This window comes from Maylandia zebra, linkage group LG7 (genome assembly GCF_041146795.1).
Source record: "Maylandia zebra isolate NMK-2024a linkage group LG7, Mzebra_GT3a, whole genome shotgun sequence".
NCBI lineage: Eukaryota > Metazoa > Chordata > Actinopteri > Cichliformes > Cichlidae > Maylandia > Maylandia zebra.
Window position 1 is genome coordinate 11734252 of NC_135173.1, and position 16576 is coordinate 11750827.

At 41.0% G+C, this 16576-nt stretch overlaps 1 protein-coding gene across 4 annotated transcripts in view; it reads right to left on the reverse strand.

Moving 5' to 3' along the window:
- otogl (otogelin-like) overlaps positions 1-16576 on the reverse strand; it is a 28825-nt gene that overhangs the window by 2671 nt on the left and 9578 nt on the right. For all 4 annotated transcript variants that reach the window (XM_076885770.1, XM_076885772.1, XM_076885771.1 and 1 more), the window contains 30 exons: positions 16415-16553; positions 15483-15617; positions 15241-15387; positions 15042-15161; positions 14720-14836; positions 11764-11920; positions 11541-11567; positions 11263-11442; positions 10891-11169; positions 9996-10113; positions 9828-9907; positions 8261-9126; positions 6801-6978; positions 6570-6712; positions 6468-6491; positions 6271-6363; positions 5993-6182; positions 5484-5701; positions 4131-4272; positions 3858-4043; positions 3553-3765; positions 2267-2371; positions 2065-2172; positions 1864-1965; positions 1665-1769; positions 1435-1475; positions 1261-1324; positions 910-1088; positions 203-307; positions 7-126 (listed from right to left, as the gene is read on the reverse strand). In XM_076885770.1, coding sequence (XP_076741885.1) covers positions 7-126; positions 203-307; positions 910-1088; positions 1261-1324; positions 1435-1475; positions 1665-1769; positions 1864-1965; positions 2065-2172; positions 2267-2371; positions 3553-3765; positions 3858-4043; positions 4131-4272; positions 5484-5701; positions 5993-6182; positions 6271-6363; positions 6468-6491; positions 6570-6712; positions 6801-6978; positions 8261-9126; positions 9828-9907; positions 9996-10113; positions 10891-11169; positions 11263-11442; positions 11541-11567; positions 11764-11920; positions 14720-14836; positions 15042-15161; positions 15241-15387; positions 15483-15617; positions 16415-16553 — 4681 coding nt within the window. The remainder of the gene's footprint in view (positions 1-6; positions 127-202; positions 308-909; positions 1089-1260; positions 1325-1434; positions 1476-1664; positions 1770-1863; positions 1966-2064; positions 2173-2266; positions 2372-3552; positions 3766-3857; positions 4044-4130; positions 4273-5483; positions 5702-5992; positions 6183-6270; positions 6364-6467; positions 6492-6569; positions 6713-6800; positions 6979-8260; positions 9127-9827; positions 9908-9995; positions 10114-10890; positions 11170-11262; positions 11443-11540; positions 11568-11763; positions 11921-14719; positions 14837-15041; positions 15162-15240; positions 15388-15482; positions 15618-16414; positions 16554-16576) is intronic.

Here is a 16576-nt window from a genome sequence, read left to right on the forward strand (position 1 = left end):
CCTAACCTGAATACATTCTGTATCATTGAAAGGTGGGCAAACCACCCCAGAGGCAAGTATCACCGCTCCCACTGCAGTTTCCATGCAGTCGTAACGTGTGCAGTTCTCCACCCAGGAACTCCCTGCCTGCACACACAGTCAGAATTAGCACTGTTAAAGATTTGCTTTAATTGCACTTGGATGTGGATCTGTTCATTCTTACAGTGAAAAGCTCCGTTGTCCCGTTTTCATTAGTGAAAGTACAGGAGATATTTTTACAGGAACCACAGCACACCTGAGGGTCTGTAGATGGTACATACACCTGATGCTGAAAAGTTAAAGGAAAGGAGGACCAACAGAAAAAAGAATATAACAGGATGAGATGTGGCGCAAATGCCTCAGTTGAGATAAAACTTCAGGATTTTGCTCACATTTAAATACACTGAATACAGAGACAGTAGTCAAATGAAAATCTTGGTAATCTCCTCTTCAACCAAACTATAAATTGGAGATTGGGAGGGAAAGGAAAGCCTAACTCAAATAAAATATAGCTGTGATATGCAAACTGCTGAAAAGTTTTCACATAACTTCTTTTGCCATCTGTTTTAACTCTATTAGGCCACACATGAGATGCTATTAATTACTTTGGAGCTGACTCTTAGTAAAAGTTCAGTAAATGTAAAGGTTAATTATGGTAGCAATCAACTTCTGGTTTCAGTGAGTTCCCAGCTGAGAGAATAAGGGGCTATTTTTCACAGAGAGTCTGTTACTACCACTGTCAAATCAATACTTACAGGCTTTTCATGTAGTGCTTTTCTCCTTATGAAACTAACACAGGAAATTGCCTGATCAACGATTGATTGGATAAGAGAATATTGACCAATCAAGTGACCAGTCAAACCTGAGATTAAAGCTCCATTGGATACATACTGGTCCACATTTTTGGGAGCAGTTGACAGAGGTGATTTCCATGGCATAATAACCCGAGTCTGGATCTTTATGATGCAGGCACTGGACAGTGTAGCACAGTTCTCCCTCAAAGTACTGAACCAGAGACTGGCCTGGGCCCAGCACTGTCACCCCTTGGAAAAGACACACCTCTGCCTTCTCTGCACACACACAAAGATAGAAGAAAAGATTACGCCGCATGCAAAAAGGTAACTATTAAAGCTGCTGAGCATTTTGGAAATAAAGTAGTGTTAAACAGAAAGGATTTCTGCAGAGACTCTGTTGTCACACTATTATCAGGTGTCTGTGTGCTTTCAGTCACGTTACACATACGGCATGTACGCTGAGGACAGCCACAGTTGGTGTTGCTGTCTGGAACCTCCATCAGCACCTCCCCCTGAGAGAAAAACAGATTGCTGACTTAACTGAATTTGCTCACTTTTTCCTCTTCCTTGCAGAAAAACCCGATTAGACAGTGACTTCTGATTCAGCTTTTTGCTGACTTACCACCTGACAGATGGGGAAAGAACTGTCCTCACATTGGCATTCTGGACGTGAAAGAAAAAAGTTGAAGAGGAAGGTAGTGTGAGGTTTACGCAAAGGGCATGACAGGCTTAGCAACTTCTGAGTTTACTGCAGTCATCAACACAGCAGTGAATTGACAAGTAATTATTTGGATGAGTGTGCATACGCGGGTGTGCATGTGAATGAATATGTGTGTGTTGTCGATTGTGTACCACAGTGATGCTGGGGGCAGCAATGCCCGGGAATGGCAGTTTGGACAAGAGAGAGACCAGGTGCACAGCTCACAGATGATTGAGGGCACAGATTGACATCACAGACTGCAATAAAAGGAACAAAATATGAATATTACTTGAAAGTCAGACAAAAACATACACACACACACACACACATGAGCCTGCTCATGTAGTTTACCACAGTGGTACTGTGGACAGCAGCTGCTGGTGGTGTTCAGATCCACAGCCAGAATTTCTCCGTTCGAGCAAGTTGGAATGGGCTCGATACATGACTCACACACTGCTCAGAGAGAAAACAAACAAGAACATTCACAGATTTACTGCTGTAATTAAAGGGACCTCAAACTAGGCAGGCCTGTACACAGCAATTTAAACTCACCACACAGGTAAGAGTAGCAGCAGGACTTTTGCCCCCTGACCTCAACTAGAAACTGATCTTCCCTGCACTCTGGGGTAGACACAGGAGGGCACGCCATGGGGTCACACTCTGAGGAAGACCATTTAGTGAATGAAACTGTTTAATCCAAATGTTATATCTGACAGAAAGTTTATAAAATGTAATGATGAAAGTTTGTTCTTACCACAGCGGTACTCTGGACAGCAGGAAAGAGCGCTGTAACCGATCACTAGCCTGTTCCCATTATCACAAGGTGGAGCTTCACTATCACAGATGGTCATGTTGCAGTCTAACAAGTAGTGAAGGATTGCTCATTTAATGGGTATTACTTTATACTGATGAAAATGATTTTTGGTCTCTGAAATTGGTGTAAATTATGGTGGTATACTTTGCGAACTATTTGAGGACACACTTTTATTAAGCTAAACTCATTCATTCATTCATTCATTTATTTATTGTCATTGTCAGAGAACAATGAAATTGCGTTTGGGGCTTCCGTACAACCCATAAATAAAACAAAGAAGAAAATAATAAATACCCCTTAAAACCCAAGTGTAAATATTTAACCCAGTGTGACTCCAGTGCAATAAGACAATCCTTAACAACAACATGAGAACATGACAAGTAATGTTCATAAGAAATTCAGACAAAGACCTGAGAAACATGACAAAGTACAACAATGCAACCCGTTCAATATTATTGTACTGTGAGATATGATGTCAGATATGATAGTTATCTAAACATCTGGTGAAACATCATCAATGTCGTATCTCACTATAATAATATGCAAAATCTCTGTCTATGTGTTTGTTTGTTCCTTTGTCCACAAAGTCCTCGTAAAACATATGAAGTTGAGCAACCAGATTTGGCTCAGAGGTGGATTTTAGGCCTCTGGATTGTTTTTTTTAATATCAGATATTATGATGTTGTCATATAAAAATGATACATTTTTATTTGTTTATTTATTTATTTTATTTCTGCACTTCTAACACCTTATTAAACACATCATTGAATTTCCATTTAAGAACAATAACAGGTTCAAAAGGAGAATTATGCATGATATGCTATGATGCCATCTCGTTGCCTGGCAACCCTCTAGGCTAAATTTACCGGTACCTGCTTTAGCCTTTCATAATACTTTATGCACTAGTAGGTGCATAAAGTATTATGAAAGCATGCTATCCTATCAACAATAATAACTCATTTATATCCACAAAAAGCTTAATTATACGCCTAGCAACCACGTAGCAACTGATAATATTGCCCCATTTTATCATTTATAAAACATCTCCCACAACTAGTTTTTTACTTTTCTCAATGTGATTAAGTATATCTGCTAGCCAACAGTACAACCAGACAAAACAATACTGTAGCATGGTCATGTACTAGTTAGTTACTAGTAAAAAAGAAAAAGGTAAAACCTAAAGATGAATCAAAGATAAAAGATAAACGGGGACAGTTGCAACTCACCACAGATCTTCTTTGGGCAGCAGGCTCCTTCTTCCAGCACATCCAGCACATACTCTCCCTCTCTCTCACACAGTGGAGTAGGCACGGCGCTGCAGTCTGGTTCCACAGCCACCACAGAGCCATTTTCCATACACTTGTAGAGACAGCAGCTCCGAGCAGAGCCATTCCACACCTCGCCTGGGGCCCGGGGGTTACCCTCATTATCTGTGCACACTGGATACAGCAGAACCAAACAAAAACAATAACAAACTTACGCAGCATCTTAGACATTGCAGTGTTCATCACAAGGGCAAGTAATAACTCACCACAACGGTCCTCGGTTACACAGTAAGGTGAATCAGCACGGTGCAGGATAGTTCCACTGCGGCACACACACTCTTCTCTGATGAAGGAACAGGTAGTCTCCTCGTAGTAATCTCTGTTTAGACAAGTGCGGCTGGTGCAAGTGCTCACACATGGCTGATACTCCTTACCAGGGGGACACCGGAGTGCTGCAAGATTACAATGCATGAGAAAACAAAAACTATGAATGAGTTCATCTGAGTGAGTATGTCATTTTTTATGCTGTGTCTCCTTACGGCAGAAGTTGTGTCGTCTCCAGTTGATGCAGACTTGATGTGTGTAGCAGACCGCCACGTAGGCTGCCAAGAAGTCACACTGGTGGTCCTTGTAATGAAGGTCACCTGCCCAAATGATGTCACAGAACTGCTCCGGAGGCACCTGAAAAAAACACAAGCAGGGCATGAAAGGGTGAGTGGGTTTTTAATCAACAAACCACATATCGTGTCACGGCACTGGGTCTGTTGACCCAGTGTTTGGGTTTTTGGTTTAACTTATACTCCTTGAATGGTGGTTTTCTGTTTGTATTGTATTTATAGTTCTTAGTTTTGGGTTTCTGTTCTGTTTCTGTGCCTCCTCTGTGTTCTTGGTGAAGGTTTAATTCTGTTCTCCGTATGTTGTATGTTTAGTATTAGTTATCTGTCTTTATGTCTTCCCTGTGTCCCATGTCTTGTTACTTTTGTCTCTGTTCTTCATGTTCCCTCTGTTCCAGAGTCTGTCATGTTTCCACGTCTGTGTAGTCCGCGTCTTTGGCTCGTGCTTCCTGTTTTACTTTGACAGTCTATGTCCTATGTCAGTGTATTCTTCGTTGTTTCTGTTGTCTCATTATGTCACATTAGCTCCAGCTTTACTTCCCTCCTGTTTTCCATTCCCTCGTTACTCCCTGGTGTATTTAAGCCCTGTGTTTTCCTCTGTTGGTTGTCGCGTTGTACTCGTACCCTCACAATGCTGTGTGCGGTCTCAGTGCTCCCGGTTTCCTAGTTTTTTCAGTTCCTTGTTTCCATGTTCAGGGTTTTGGTTGGCTTTCATGAGTTTATTTAATGGAGTGTTTTTCCCAGCAATAAAGCTGCCGTTTTAAGTTATGTTTCCATGTTCCAGTCCTGCATTTGTGTCTTCCCTTTTGCCTGCCACAGCACACACCTTGGCATATCCTCACATTTGGTATTTTTGCATGATGAATACTTGAAATAACAAAGCTTTTTCAAAATTGCCTTAGCTTTTCCTTTTGACCAGCAAATCAGCAAATGGACTGGTTCTTACATAGCACTTTTCTACTCCTCATTCAAAGCACAAGAAGTCTCATTCAGCCATTCATACAAGCAGCTTTTTCTAAGTCTAAGTGCTTTCACACTCCAGTGACCGTATCAGAAGCAACTTCAGGTTCACTATCTTGCCAAAAGACACTTTGGGATGCTGACTTGAGCAACCAGGAATCGAACAACCATCTTTCCAATTAGTAGATGACCTGCTCTGCTTCATGGGCCACTGCAACCCCATTTACTCTCCTGCTACCGTTTTTAATGCAAAAGGCAAATGACAAAGTAACTTAGCACATTCACTACAATCAAGGTTTTGAAAGCACTGCTGGTTACCTTGCCGTGGCATGGTGTGAAAGCGCTTTGGTAAAGCATAGAGAGACAGGTGGAGCAGTCGCCAGTGGTGCAGTTGTCTCCGACCCTGCGTGTGTGTTCGGTCTCATCGGTGGTGTGGACTCTCCATGCCTGTAGGAAGATCATCATGTCTCCCAACTCTCTCACCACTGTGCCATTGGGCAGTTTCAGGTCATCTTCTGGGTTCCCATCGCAGCAACCTGGCATAGTGGACAGACAGGTTTGTGTGTGTATGTATGTGTGTGTGTGTACAGCAAATGAGCAATAAAAATGTCAAGTGACATGGTGTCTGCCTAATTAAACCAAATAGCTCTCGACATCTCAAATTGTCATATCCCATAATGATTCAAGTCAAAGTGATGCTGCAGTTTAGACATTAAACCTTAAAGGGCCTAAAGATGGCACTTAGATAAAAGAGGCTGATGTTGGTGCTGATGTAGTCAAAGCCAGTGGGTATGTGTGTGTATGGGTGCATGTATATGACTGCTCACCACACAGGCCTCGAGTGGGCACAGATGTATTATTAGGAGCAATATACTGTAGCACCATAATGCCCGTGCTATGATACCACTGTATACTGATCCCGCCAGGTGTGTGGATAAGGTACATGCTTCCTGTATCTTCCACATAAAGGGACTGACGTGAGAACGGAAGTCTAGCAGGTCTGTAATTTACTGTAACCTAGAGACCAATATAAAGAATGCAAGCATATTATTTATGTAGGCTAAATTGAATATGTCTTGGGATTAAAGCTGGTAAAAATAATCACCTTCCGATCGAGTCGGTTGATTATAATTCTGTAGAAAGAGGTAGTAATGTTCAGCTTCTTAAAACAAAGTCCAGATGTTCCACCTGTAGGGCTCTGCAGGAAACATTAAAGAGTAGTCATAATGAGATAATAATACAACAGCTTTGATGCAAGTATAACTGCAGGGAATAACACGGAAAAATTGAAGCTGTACTCACAGTTCGTCTGATGGAATTCACACTCTGAAAAAACGTCAATGTAAGCCATTAACATCTGCTTTTTAGTATATTAGACTTAATTGCATTTACTTTATATAATACCTGACTAGTTGGACATTTCTCCACAGTGCCAATAATAGTCTCTCTGGGCAGGTTAACCAAGATGTAGGAGCCATTGTCGTACAAGGCTACATTATTACCATCAAATGTGATCACACGCAGGTCTGACATTACAGTGCAGCGACCTGTGAAAGCCAAACAGATTATCAAGGCAAAAGAAAACTTTCATACCATTTCATACCAAGTTATTTTAGTGCATATAGAAAAACTTACATGGGCACTGCCACTGCGGACAGCAGGGGTCTGTGTTAACCAGGATAGGCATGCCCAGCAGACTGCACTGAGGTTGGGTGGTGTTGTAGCGACAGTGAAGAGAAGAGTTGTGAAGCAGCAGCTCTCCATTAAAACAGATCAGCTCAACACACTCATCAATGCGATAGGAGTATGGGGGCTGTGGATGCAAATATACACGTTCTGTTTTTAAAAGCTGAGCTGGCTTAAACTTCATTATCATCATCAAACACACATATTTAATTTCTACATAATGATTTATCTGTTTTTTCTTTCAGCCCAATCCATTATTGCTTAGAATACAGTATGTGTATGCAGATTAACTATGCATTATTCTGCATAGCAGGCAGCACTGTGGCACGGTGGTTAGCACTGTTGCTGCACAGCAAGAAGGTCCTGAGTTCAATTCCACCATCAGGCCAGGGTCTTTCTGTGTGGAGTTTGCATGTTCTCCCTGGGTGCTCTGGCTTCCTCCCACAGTCCAAACACATGCACTTACCATGTCTTAGGTTAATCGATCAATCAAAATTGCTCATAGGTGTGAATGTGAGTGCAAATGGTTGTCTGTCCCTGTGTGTTAGCCCAGCAACAGACTGGGCCTGCGACCCTGAAAAGGGCAGAAGTGAATGGATATTCTGCATAGCAATAATGATGAAAATGAGTTTTCAGTAGTCATTTAAAAGAAATAATGGAGTGAGCCGACCTGACCGACTAAGGAAGACTGTTCCACGGTTGGGCCCAACAACCTCAAAAGCACGATCACCTCCAGTTTTAAAATCAGAGCGAGGGACAGTTAGGAGGCTCTGGTTAGAGGATCAGAGAGGCTGGCAGCTCTGATAAGGTTTCAGAAGCTCTGCTATATAAGCAGGGACTTCTCCATGTAAAGCTTTATATGCTAGTAATAGAATTTTAAAGCTGATTCTGAGTTTCACTGGAAGTCAGTGAAAGGCCACAAGAATAGGTGTGATATGTGACTGGCGCACAGGTAATGCAGAAATGTTGCCTTTATGGTACGAGGACCGATCAAGCCTTTCTGAAATGAAAGGCTCATTGTGAGTCAGAAAGCATTTCTTAATTTTTAATAGTAGGTATAATTTGTTTTGACACATAACGGTATGAACAGTAGCACCAGCATCAATTTAAAAAAACACGACTGAATTTCACTGGTTTTAGAGAGCTAGTATTGTGGATGCTTACTGTGACACTTATTTTACTACAAGATTACAACAGAACTATTAAAGATGTCAACAGCAACCTGGACTCTTCGTAGCATTTTGCTTATATTTTAAAGCCTATTCATACTAAATAATCATGTAAGGAATCTATGATGATTTAAGTAATCATTTAAATTGCTACCATGATTTCTAAAGTTTAACAAGGATGGGTATTTTCATGCACGTTTATATTTGTGCATATATAATAAACTAAAACAAAAGACTTACTGTACAGGGAATAGTGGGCAAAAGGAAAGGGTGAGTGGTTGATGTTTCCTCTGTTACAGGAATGGTTGCAGGACTTGTGACTATCTCTGTAGTTACAGGCTCAGTGGTGGGCTCGATGGTTGTTGGAGGGGGTGCTGTAGTTGTTGGAGTGTCTGTTGGAGTGGTGGCCTCTGTGGCGACAGTCGTATCTGCTGGAGGAGGTTGAGGAGTGGTTGTGGATTTGGTAGTGGTTTCAGGTTCAAAAGTAGCTGAGGTGGAGGTAGTTGTAACAACTGTAGTGGGTGTTAAGGTGGGGGATGTTGGATGAGGCGGGGATGTGGATGGTGCGGTAATGGTGGTGGAGGTAGGAATTGAGGGTGAGGTATGGGAGGGACGAGAAGTAGTGGAGGGGGCTGTAGTGGCTCCAGTGGGTACAGTGGAAGGCGTTGCAGAGGTAACTGTTGTAGTCACCGTAGTAGTTTGCGTTTGAGTGGGGGTTGTTTCAGTTGTCCTGAGAGTGGTGCTTTCTGTCGGGGTTGTGGGAGTGAGAGTAGTTGAAACAATAGTGGTGGGAGTAGCAGATGGAGACGTGGATGAAGTTGGGGTGAGCAGAGTGGTGACACGCTCAGTGGCTAATGTTGTGCTGGGAGTAGTAGCAGGAGTGGTGGTGGTAGAAGTGGCAGTGGTTGTTGTGGACCTGATAGTAGTGGAGGTGGTAGTGGTGGCTCTAGTAGTGGTGGTGGTTGTTGTCGGCCTTGTGGTGGTAGTGGTGGTGGTGGTAGTAGAAGTTGTTGTTGTAGTCGTAGGTATTGGCAGTGGTGCTGTAGTAGTCCTGTTAGACCGCGTCACATATGCAAACGGGGTTGGAGTTGGGGGAAGAGACACACCTGGAGAAGACGTTTATTATAACAGGCAAATATTTTCAATTGAAAATGATTAAAACCATCGTCATATACAGAGCAAACCAAGAAAAAATATAAACTTGGCACAAAAGTAAGGACATTTATGTCTGATTGATTATTTCTTTGTCATAATCCTGCTTCTTGGCAATAAACCTTACACTGTTGAATTGCTTGTTTATTTCCACTTAAATGGTGCCACAAAATGCATTTTTGAGTTGAGTAGCAGTGTTGAGTATGTCGGTTCAAAAACTTTGGTGTGGTTTATTTTATTGGGTGTTTGAAGTGTGAAGTAATAAGACATATTGGCAATTTAACCATTTTTTCAGTAGCATGTGGAAGAACCATATACAGCCAAGTAATGCTGCAGCTTGGTTGTTGTCTTATGGCATGGGACCAATCCAGATCAGTCAAACATGGCATGCTTACAGTAGACACCAACTGACAGCTGTAGTACGGTCCATGCTGCTGCTCAATTCACAAATGTATTTTCCTTACAATTAAGAGAAATAAAAAGGCTTTCCAAAATATAAGATTTTTTATAAGTGCTGTTACAGCTAAGCAATAACTTACCAAACATAAATCTCCTTGCTTTTTGTACTAAGTTTATTTTTTGGTATATGAGAAAACCATATCTTTTTTCTTTTTTTTTTTTTACAGCAACTTAAAATAAAAATGGCTGTACTCACAGTCCTCTGTGTAGACACATCTTCTAGTGACTTCATCAAGGACCATGTTCTTTGGACATCGTGGAAAGCAACCTTCTACACTGTAAAATACAAAACTACTTCAATACTTGCGTCGAGCACACATTATGCTGATTTTATTATTGCTTTTTAATTAGCCAAGCCTCTTACGGAGGAAGAAACTGGCAGCGTGTAGCATCTGGGTCACTGCACGTGGGGACACAAGGACTTGCACAGGACTGGTAGCGCCACTCACACATCATACGGTAAGGTATTACAAAAGTGCTCTCTGCAAGAAGAGAGGAAACATACCTTATTAGTCAGCATTTGTATGTACAGCATGCATCTATAAAAGGTATACAGTGGCTCCAAAAAGTTATTTGGACAAGTAAAAAGAGCTAAATTCATACGGAAAATATGGATTTACATCACATTACGGGCTCAGGCAAGTTCAGGTACAGCTGTCTTGATTTTTAGCTTATGAATGGTTTCTATTCATAAGATAATATTTAAGCTGAGTTGTCCTTGCTGCTTTTTATCACCTGTTTCTGATTTGATTTTGCACAGAGCCATGCAGACCAATCTGCAGCTGGTGTTCCTATGTCTGCTTCTCTTCTCACGGATGTTTAACAATATATATTCAAAGTGTTCCTGTGTGCAAGCAAATGATGCTTGAATTTTTCTTCACATTTTAATTGATGTTCAACCAACAAGTTTCAAGGTGATTTTGAAATGTAACAAATTTATTAAGTCAGTTGCTCATCAGTTCAAACATATGCCTCTAGCAATGCAACCAATGGTGGAGTTTAGCTCATCACATTAGGAATGGGCATGGTCCACTAAGTTTAACAATCAGAACCTGTCCAGCTTGCCATTTAGAGCACTGTGTTCATGCTTTCTCCCTCCTTGTGATTTATTTATTTATTTTAATAGAAACCTTCCCGTTAAATTGTCCTAAATGCATTTTATGGTTTAAATACTAGTTTATCTAACATTTTATAAAAAAAAGAACTGGGTCATTCTGATATGTTTTTGGGGCCACTGTATATATGCGTGTGTTTCTGACCCTCCAGTGTGAAGCTGCTGCTGGCTTTGAAGCCCTGTGAGGTGTCGTATCTCTGGGCTCGTGCAGCAGTGCGTGTGAGTGTCAAAAAAACTCCGGGCTGGGCCACAAGCTCAAATGAAGTGTGACCTGGGAGAATCAGCCCCTGGTGCTGGATAAAGGTTGCTCTACGACTGAACTCCACCCCTCGACTCCACTGCTCCAACTGCAGACGGCTGCGCCCTGACACAACAAGGAAGTAGTTGGGTCTCTCTGCAGACTCCAGCGACACCATGGGAACACCTACAAATAGTCGTAATCATAATCAAAGTAATTTATGCAGAAAATAAACACATATCAATGTATAATAATAATAATAATAATGCAGATGCTCACGTGATGTTCTGTCCTTCTGCAATCCTGCTGTGATCATGAAGTTGAACAGTAGACCTGGGGCAGGCAACTGCCCTGGTCTTTCTCTTACCAGGGGAAAAACAGAGCTGCTGGTACGATTCACTCCAAACATGGTGTCTTTATAGACTGCACTCACCAAGGAAAATGGGCCATCGCCTAGCTCTGTGATGTGAGAGAGCGAAAGAGGAAATGAATGATAAGATGGCAGGGAATAAGAGTAAGGTTTACAAATCTGGTAGAAGATTCTCAGTTAAACATACCTTGATTGTAGTACTCGCAATCATAGGCTGAAAGACAGTCCAGAAGAGTAAAATGTAAGATATAACAGAAGAATTATTTAATCTTGTGAAAAATGGCAAAATATTGACTGATGCAAAGAGTGACTACAGAAAATGGGTCAAAGAGGTAAGCAAAGGTCACGTCCCTGACCCACACAGCAGAAGCCTGTATTGTATTTGTCTGTCTGTGTATGTATGTACTCACGACAGACAGAAGGTGATCTCCAGTGAATTGTGACCCCCTGCTGACAGCATTTGTATGCGTATGCAGCGATGGACGTGCAGAGACACTCACAGTCTCCCCCACGGTTACAATTGCAAGTGTCTGTTAGGCAGTTCCTGTAGAACCAGGCCACATCAACCTGAAAGGGTACACACAGGAAGATATCCACACAAACAATCATGAAATGAACGAGGCCAAATCTCGCTGGGAGAAACTGAGGGAGGTCTTATTTTTTGGAGGGGGGGGGGGGGGGGGGGGGGGGTAGTTGTTTTAAATAATTCAGACAGGAAAGACCGATGATATCGGGACAGAGAAATGTGGGTCAACCTCTGGTGCAGAAGGTATCAGATGAACTCTATGACAAACTATGCATCAGCAATGAGTTGGTGTGGCCAAAGGGAAGGTTAACTCTGTCTTTGACACTGGCTACTATGATGTACATAAACAGGAGCAAATAATACTTTTCTGTATTACTATAATTTTAGAAAATATAACAAGTAGAGACGTGTGCTGCAACCAGGTTGGAGCAACAAGGTTACAATTACTATAATTTTAGAAAATATAACAAGTAGAGACGTGTGCTGCAACCAGGTTGGAGCAACAAGGTTACAATTACTATAATTTTAGAAAATATAACAAGTAGAGACGTGTGCTGCAACCAGGTTGGAGCAACAAGGTTACAATTAATATTCAGATGTTAGCATTTTACTAGAATGTTATTATGAAACACATTTAATAAGCCCTTTCTGTGCCCCTGATGCATATTATTATTTCTCTTCTTGTAAAATTTTATTTTCAACAACACTAACAACAATACATTTGTCACTTTTACCCCAGTGCTTGTCAGAGGCTAATAACAAACAGGTACATGTTTAACAGAACATGTGAATCATATTTTGTCCTATAATTTGTAAACATCTGTCACATTATCAGCGTAGACAGAGACAGATTTCAAAGTTGTGAATGGTTATTGTTATATTCTGGAACTGATAAGGTATTGATACCACTGATTGGTGAGCACATGGCCAACTAGACAAGGTTAGGGTGTTAGGCATAAAAGTGTTCCTTTTTTCGGAATTTTAAAGAGCAGTATATTTACTTCGTATCTGTCCCAGTGATGAGGGTTTTTTTTGTTTTTGTTTGTATTTTAGTTGTTGTCTATTTTTAGAATTGTTTGTAGAAGTGGTCTCGACAGTGTTTGTGTTATGCATTCCTGTCTTATACCACGTTTATGCTTTGGTCCCTTTTGTCTCCTTGTCTCCTATTATCTCCTATATTGTTTAGTGTTGGTAAGAGCATCTGATTTCCTGTTTTACATTGAACGTTTTTGTTTCCTCTGTGTTTTATCCGCCTTTCCTTGATTCCTTGATTGTTTTCATCCATTGTTAATTGTGTTCACCTGTGTCCCTCTAACCCCTGTTGATTAGATGTCTTTACTCTTTGGGATTGTTATTGTTTGGTTTCTACTTGCATCAGCCAATAAAATGCTCATTTTCATATAATTAGTGGTTTCATGTGTCTACATTTGGGTACTGCACACTACATCAACAGACCAGCTGTGACAGCCTTACTATTAAAGACTGAATGCTAGCTCAACACTAACATGAGTTAAAACTCACTGGGCCTGGATCTAGCTGTACAGAAATATTTCCAAAGTTAGCTCAGTACTGCCTTGGGATATTAATGTTTTTATTTATCCTTGCCTTAATTACTGCAAATCTAGATTTGTATCTTAAAGCATTTACTGAAAATCATTTGGTTCAGAATGAGGCAGTGAGGCACATATATGATACTAAATGAGAAGAACACATTACCCTATTCTTGCTGAATTGCACAGACTGACATGCTTTATATGAATATATGCTTCATAATTTAGTTCAGTTCTGCTTTTAACATTAAAAGCATGCCATGGCATAGCAGAGTCTTGTATATCTGAACTCATCACCCTGTATTCTCCACTACGACCACTCATATCTTTTGACCGACTGCACTTAATTATCCCACCATCGAAACTGAGAACAAAGAGGAACTGTGCTTCTGACATTTTAAATCCTGCTCTGTGGGATTGCCTCCTGCTTATTATCAGGTCTGCTGTGTCTGTACCATATTTAAAAATGTATTGATTTACATTTTTATAGTCTTCTGTCTGCAAGCATGATTCTTTTTCTGTTGAGAATTCGTTGTAATCTATATTTTTTGCTTTTGATCAATTAATACATTAAACTGTTGTTTCCTCAAATAAATCTGTTTTAGTGCAAAAGAATACAAACATACTTTAAATAAGTGCTAAAAAAAAGTAGCAGGAATTCAGAAATATCTCAAAGGAATATACTACTAAATGATGTTCCTCTAAAGGTTGCTTCAAGGGAACGTATTTGTCTTCACTGGACAACTATGGCAAACAGAACATGACAAGAACGTGAATCAGATCAGATCAAAGAGGGCACATTAAGTTTAATAAGAAAAATGAATTTATTGCAAAGAATATAAGACAGAGAGAAATTTGTTTGAATACAGACATGTTCAAAGATTGACTTTTGCTTTATTATGATAATCTCTACTGAACCTCTTAGTTAATTCTAAATGTATGTATTTTCTGAAATGTAGTTTAAGCAATGAAGTGAAATGGACTCTCCACTGGTTGATAGTGATGGCTAAAAAACTGTACATAAAAACATGGCTCCATCTACTGGTCATAAATTGAAATATAACACTATAATAAACACTAGGTGTGCCCTATTTAAATTTGAGTGGCAAGCTTGTGAATCTCTTTAAAGAGTGTGTTTACCAGGATTAGTTAAGAGTTGTTCCTATAACCCCTTATTAATCCCTATAGCTCCCTTTTTCAAATGATATAACCTTTTCATAGCTGCAGTCTCTCTGTACACAGGTTTCTGTGTTTGTGTGTGTTTATATGTGTCACTTGAATGGCACTTACAACATTGTGACAAGGTGCAAAGACATCGCTGTAGAGGAGAGCGCACTCTCTTTTGGCGTACGGCTGTCTCCCTAAGTCCCCTTCACATGGTCGCTCAAGTACATAGTCGCTTTCACACTAAAATACAGAAAACACACACACACAGAAAGCGATCAAGTGTCTGATTACTCTTAAATATCACGGTGTACTCGAGGGAGACGGGCACAGGGAGCAGGGAGGTAGAGAGGTAGTGAGTTTGAGGGTGATGGACAAAGACAGAAAGAGAAAAGAGGGCAAAAGAAGAATCAATGAAGGGGAGTAGAGGAAATGAGCTGACTCATACCTGTCCCAGGGCCCAGCTATCGCCGAATGTCTGTGCATTACTGACTTCCATGTGGCTGGAGGTGGTCATATCATTCGCTGTCACACTGTCAAAATTTCCACATAACCCACTGAGAAGACCCTGGAGCGAAAAAGCAGACAACTTGTCATATTTTTCTTATAACAACACTTCGAATTTCAGATGTGCTACTAGTACACGCCTTCCACTGAGGTCCAGCTCTGATGTGCACAGTCGTCTTGCGGTCCCAAAGGATGGTCAGGTCCTGATTTGAGAAGTGGATGACAGTGTAGTAGCCGGCTTTCCAGAGCTCAAACTCTGACCCTCGACCAACAACAGTGGAAGGGCTCTAACACAAAATAAACCAGGTAGCGTGACATCAGCAGGATTCACTGGATTTTACTGAAATATTTCAGCTTGTTACTGTGTTTGTATTATCCATACAAGGTTGCCAGAATTGTCAGTGAAGTAGATCTTGGTAAGTCCCACGTGAATGACCAGGATTTTCATGCACACAATGCCGCTCTCATAGCAGTCTTTGTTTTGGGCAACAATGGATACCTCGGTCTCTCCTGCACTCTGATGAGAGGAGAAGACAAAATATTACTACTGTAAGGAAAGTTGTGTTTTTTTTAGCAAACACAACAAAATACTTTTGTTGTGTTTTTTGTCTGTTCAAAATTTTCCTCACTAAAGCCACAGCAGTCAGAAAGCAAATATCTAAACACCACGTGCTAGACTCAGAGATGGAATCTCATTCTACCTGTCCAGGAAACATCATCATCCTGGACACATGAGAAGTGACAAAAAGAGGAAACAACTGTAGACTATTAAAGTACAGTTTTGACCAACTTCCCCATTCTTTTCAGGTCTGCATGGTGGCAGGCGGCCTGCGAGCTCTGAATGTCTGTTCTGCTAATTCTAATTCTATATCCCTGGGAGCGCAGGAGCCCTGGGGTTTGAAGTGAACACTGGTCTCTTTGTGTCACTACAGCTTTGCGCAGCGTCTGCTAGCATTACAGTGGTCCCAACCCACCGACACAAACACACACATACATGCCTTAATCGGCTCTAATTAAAACCCAAACTCCAAGATTAGAAACCAGCTTGGATCTTCTTTCCCAGATCCATATCAGTGTTGGCTAGGAATTGTTAAGGATGCTCCTCCTTTGCCCTTAAACGCAATCAATCACACAAACTTCTCTGGCACAGGTTAGCACAGTCTCTATCAGACAATCCCCACTGACATTCCAGTGCCAAAAATGAATCCATAAATTTGTCACTGGAAGCAAATTATATAATTTTACACCTTTATTAGTTTTTTTTTGTGCTAACTAGAAAGTTGTTATATAAATCCACACAGCCAGCCTACTCACTTTGAGCAAGTAGACCTGACAGTCAGAGTGGTAGTCATACTCGAGGCCATCAAAGGTGTGGTAGTGCCTGTCGCTGTAAACAGTACACACAGCTGGACACGGGGAGTAGCTGCAGTTAAAATAGCCACGGTGACACACGCTAAAGGGATGGACAGGTGGGTG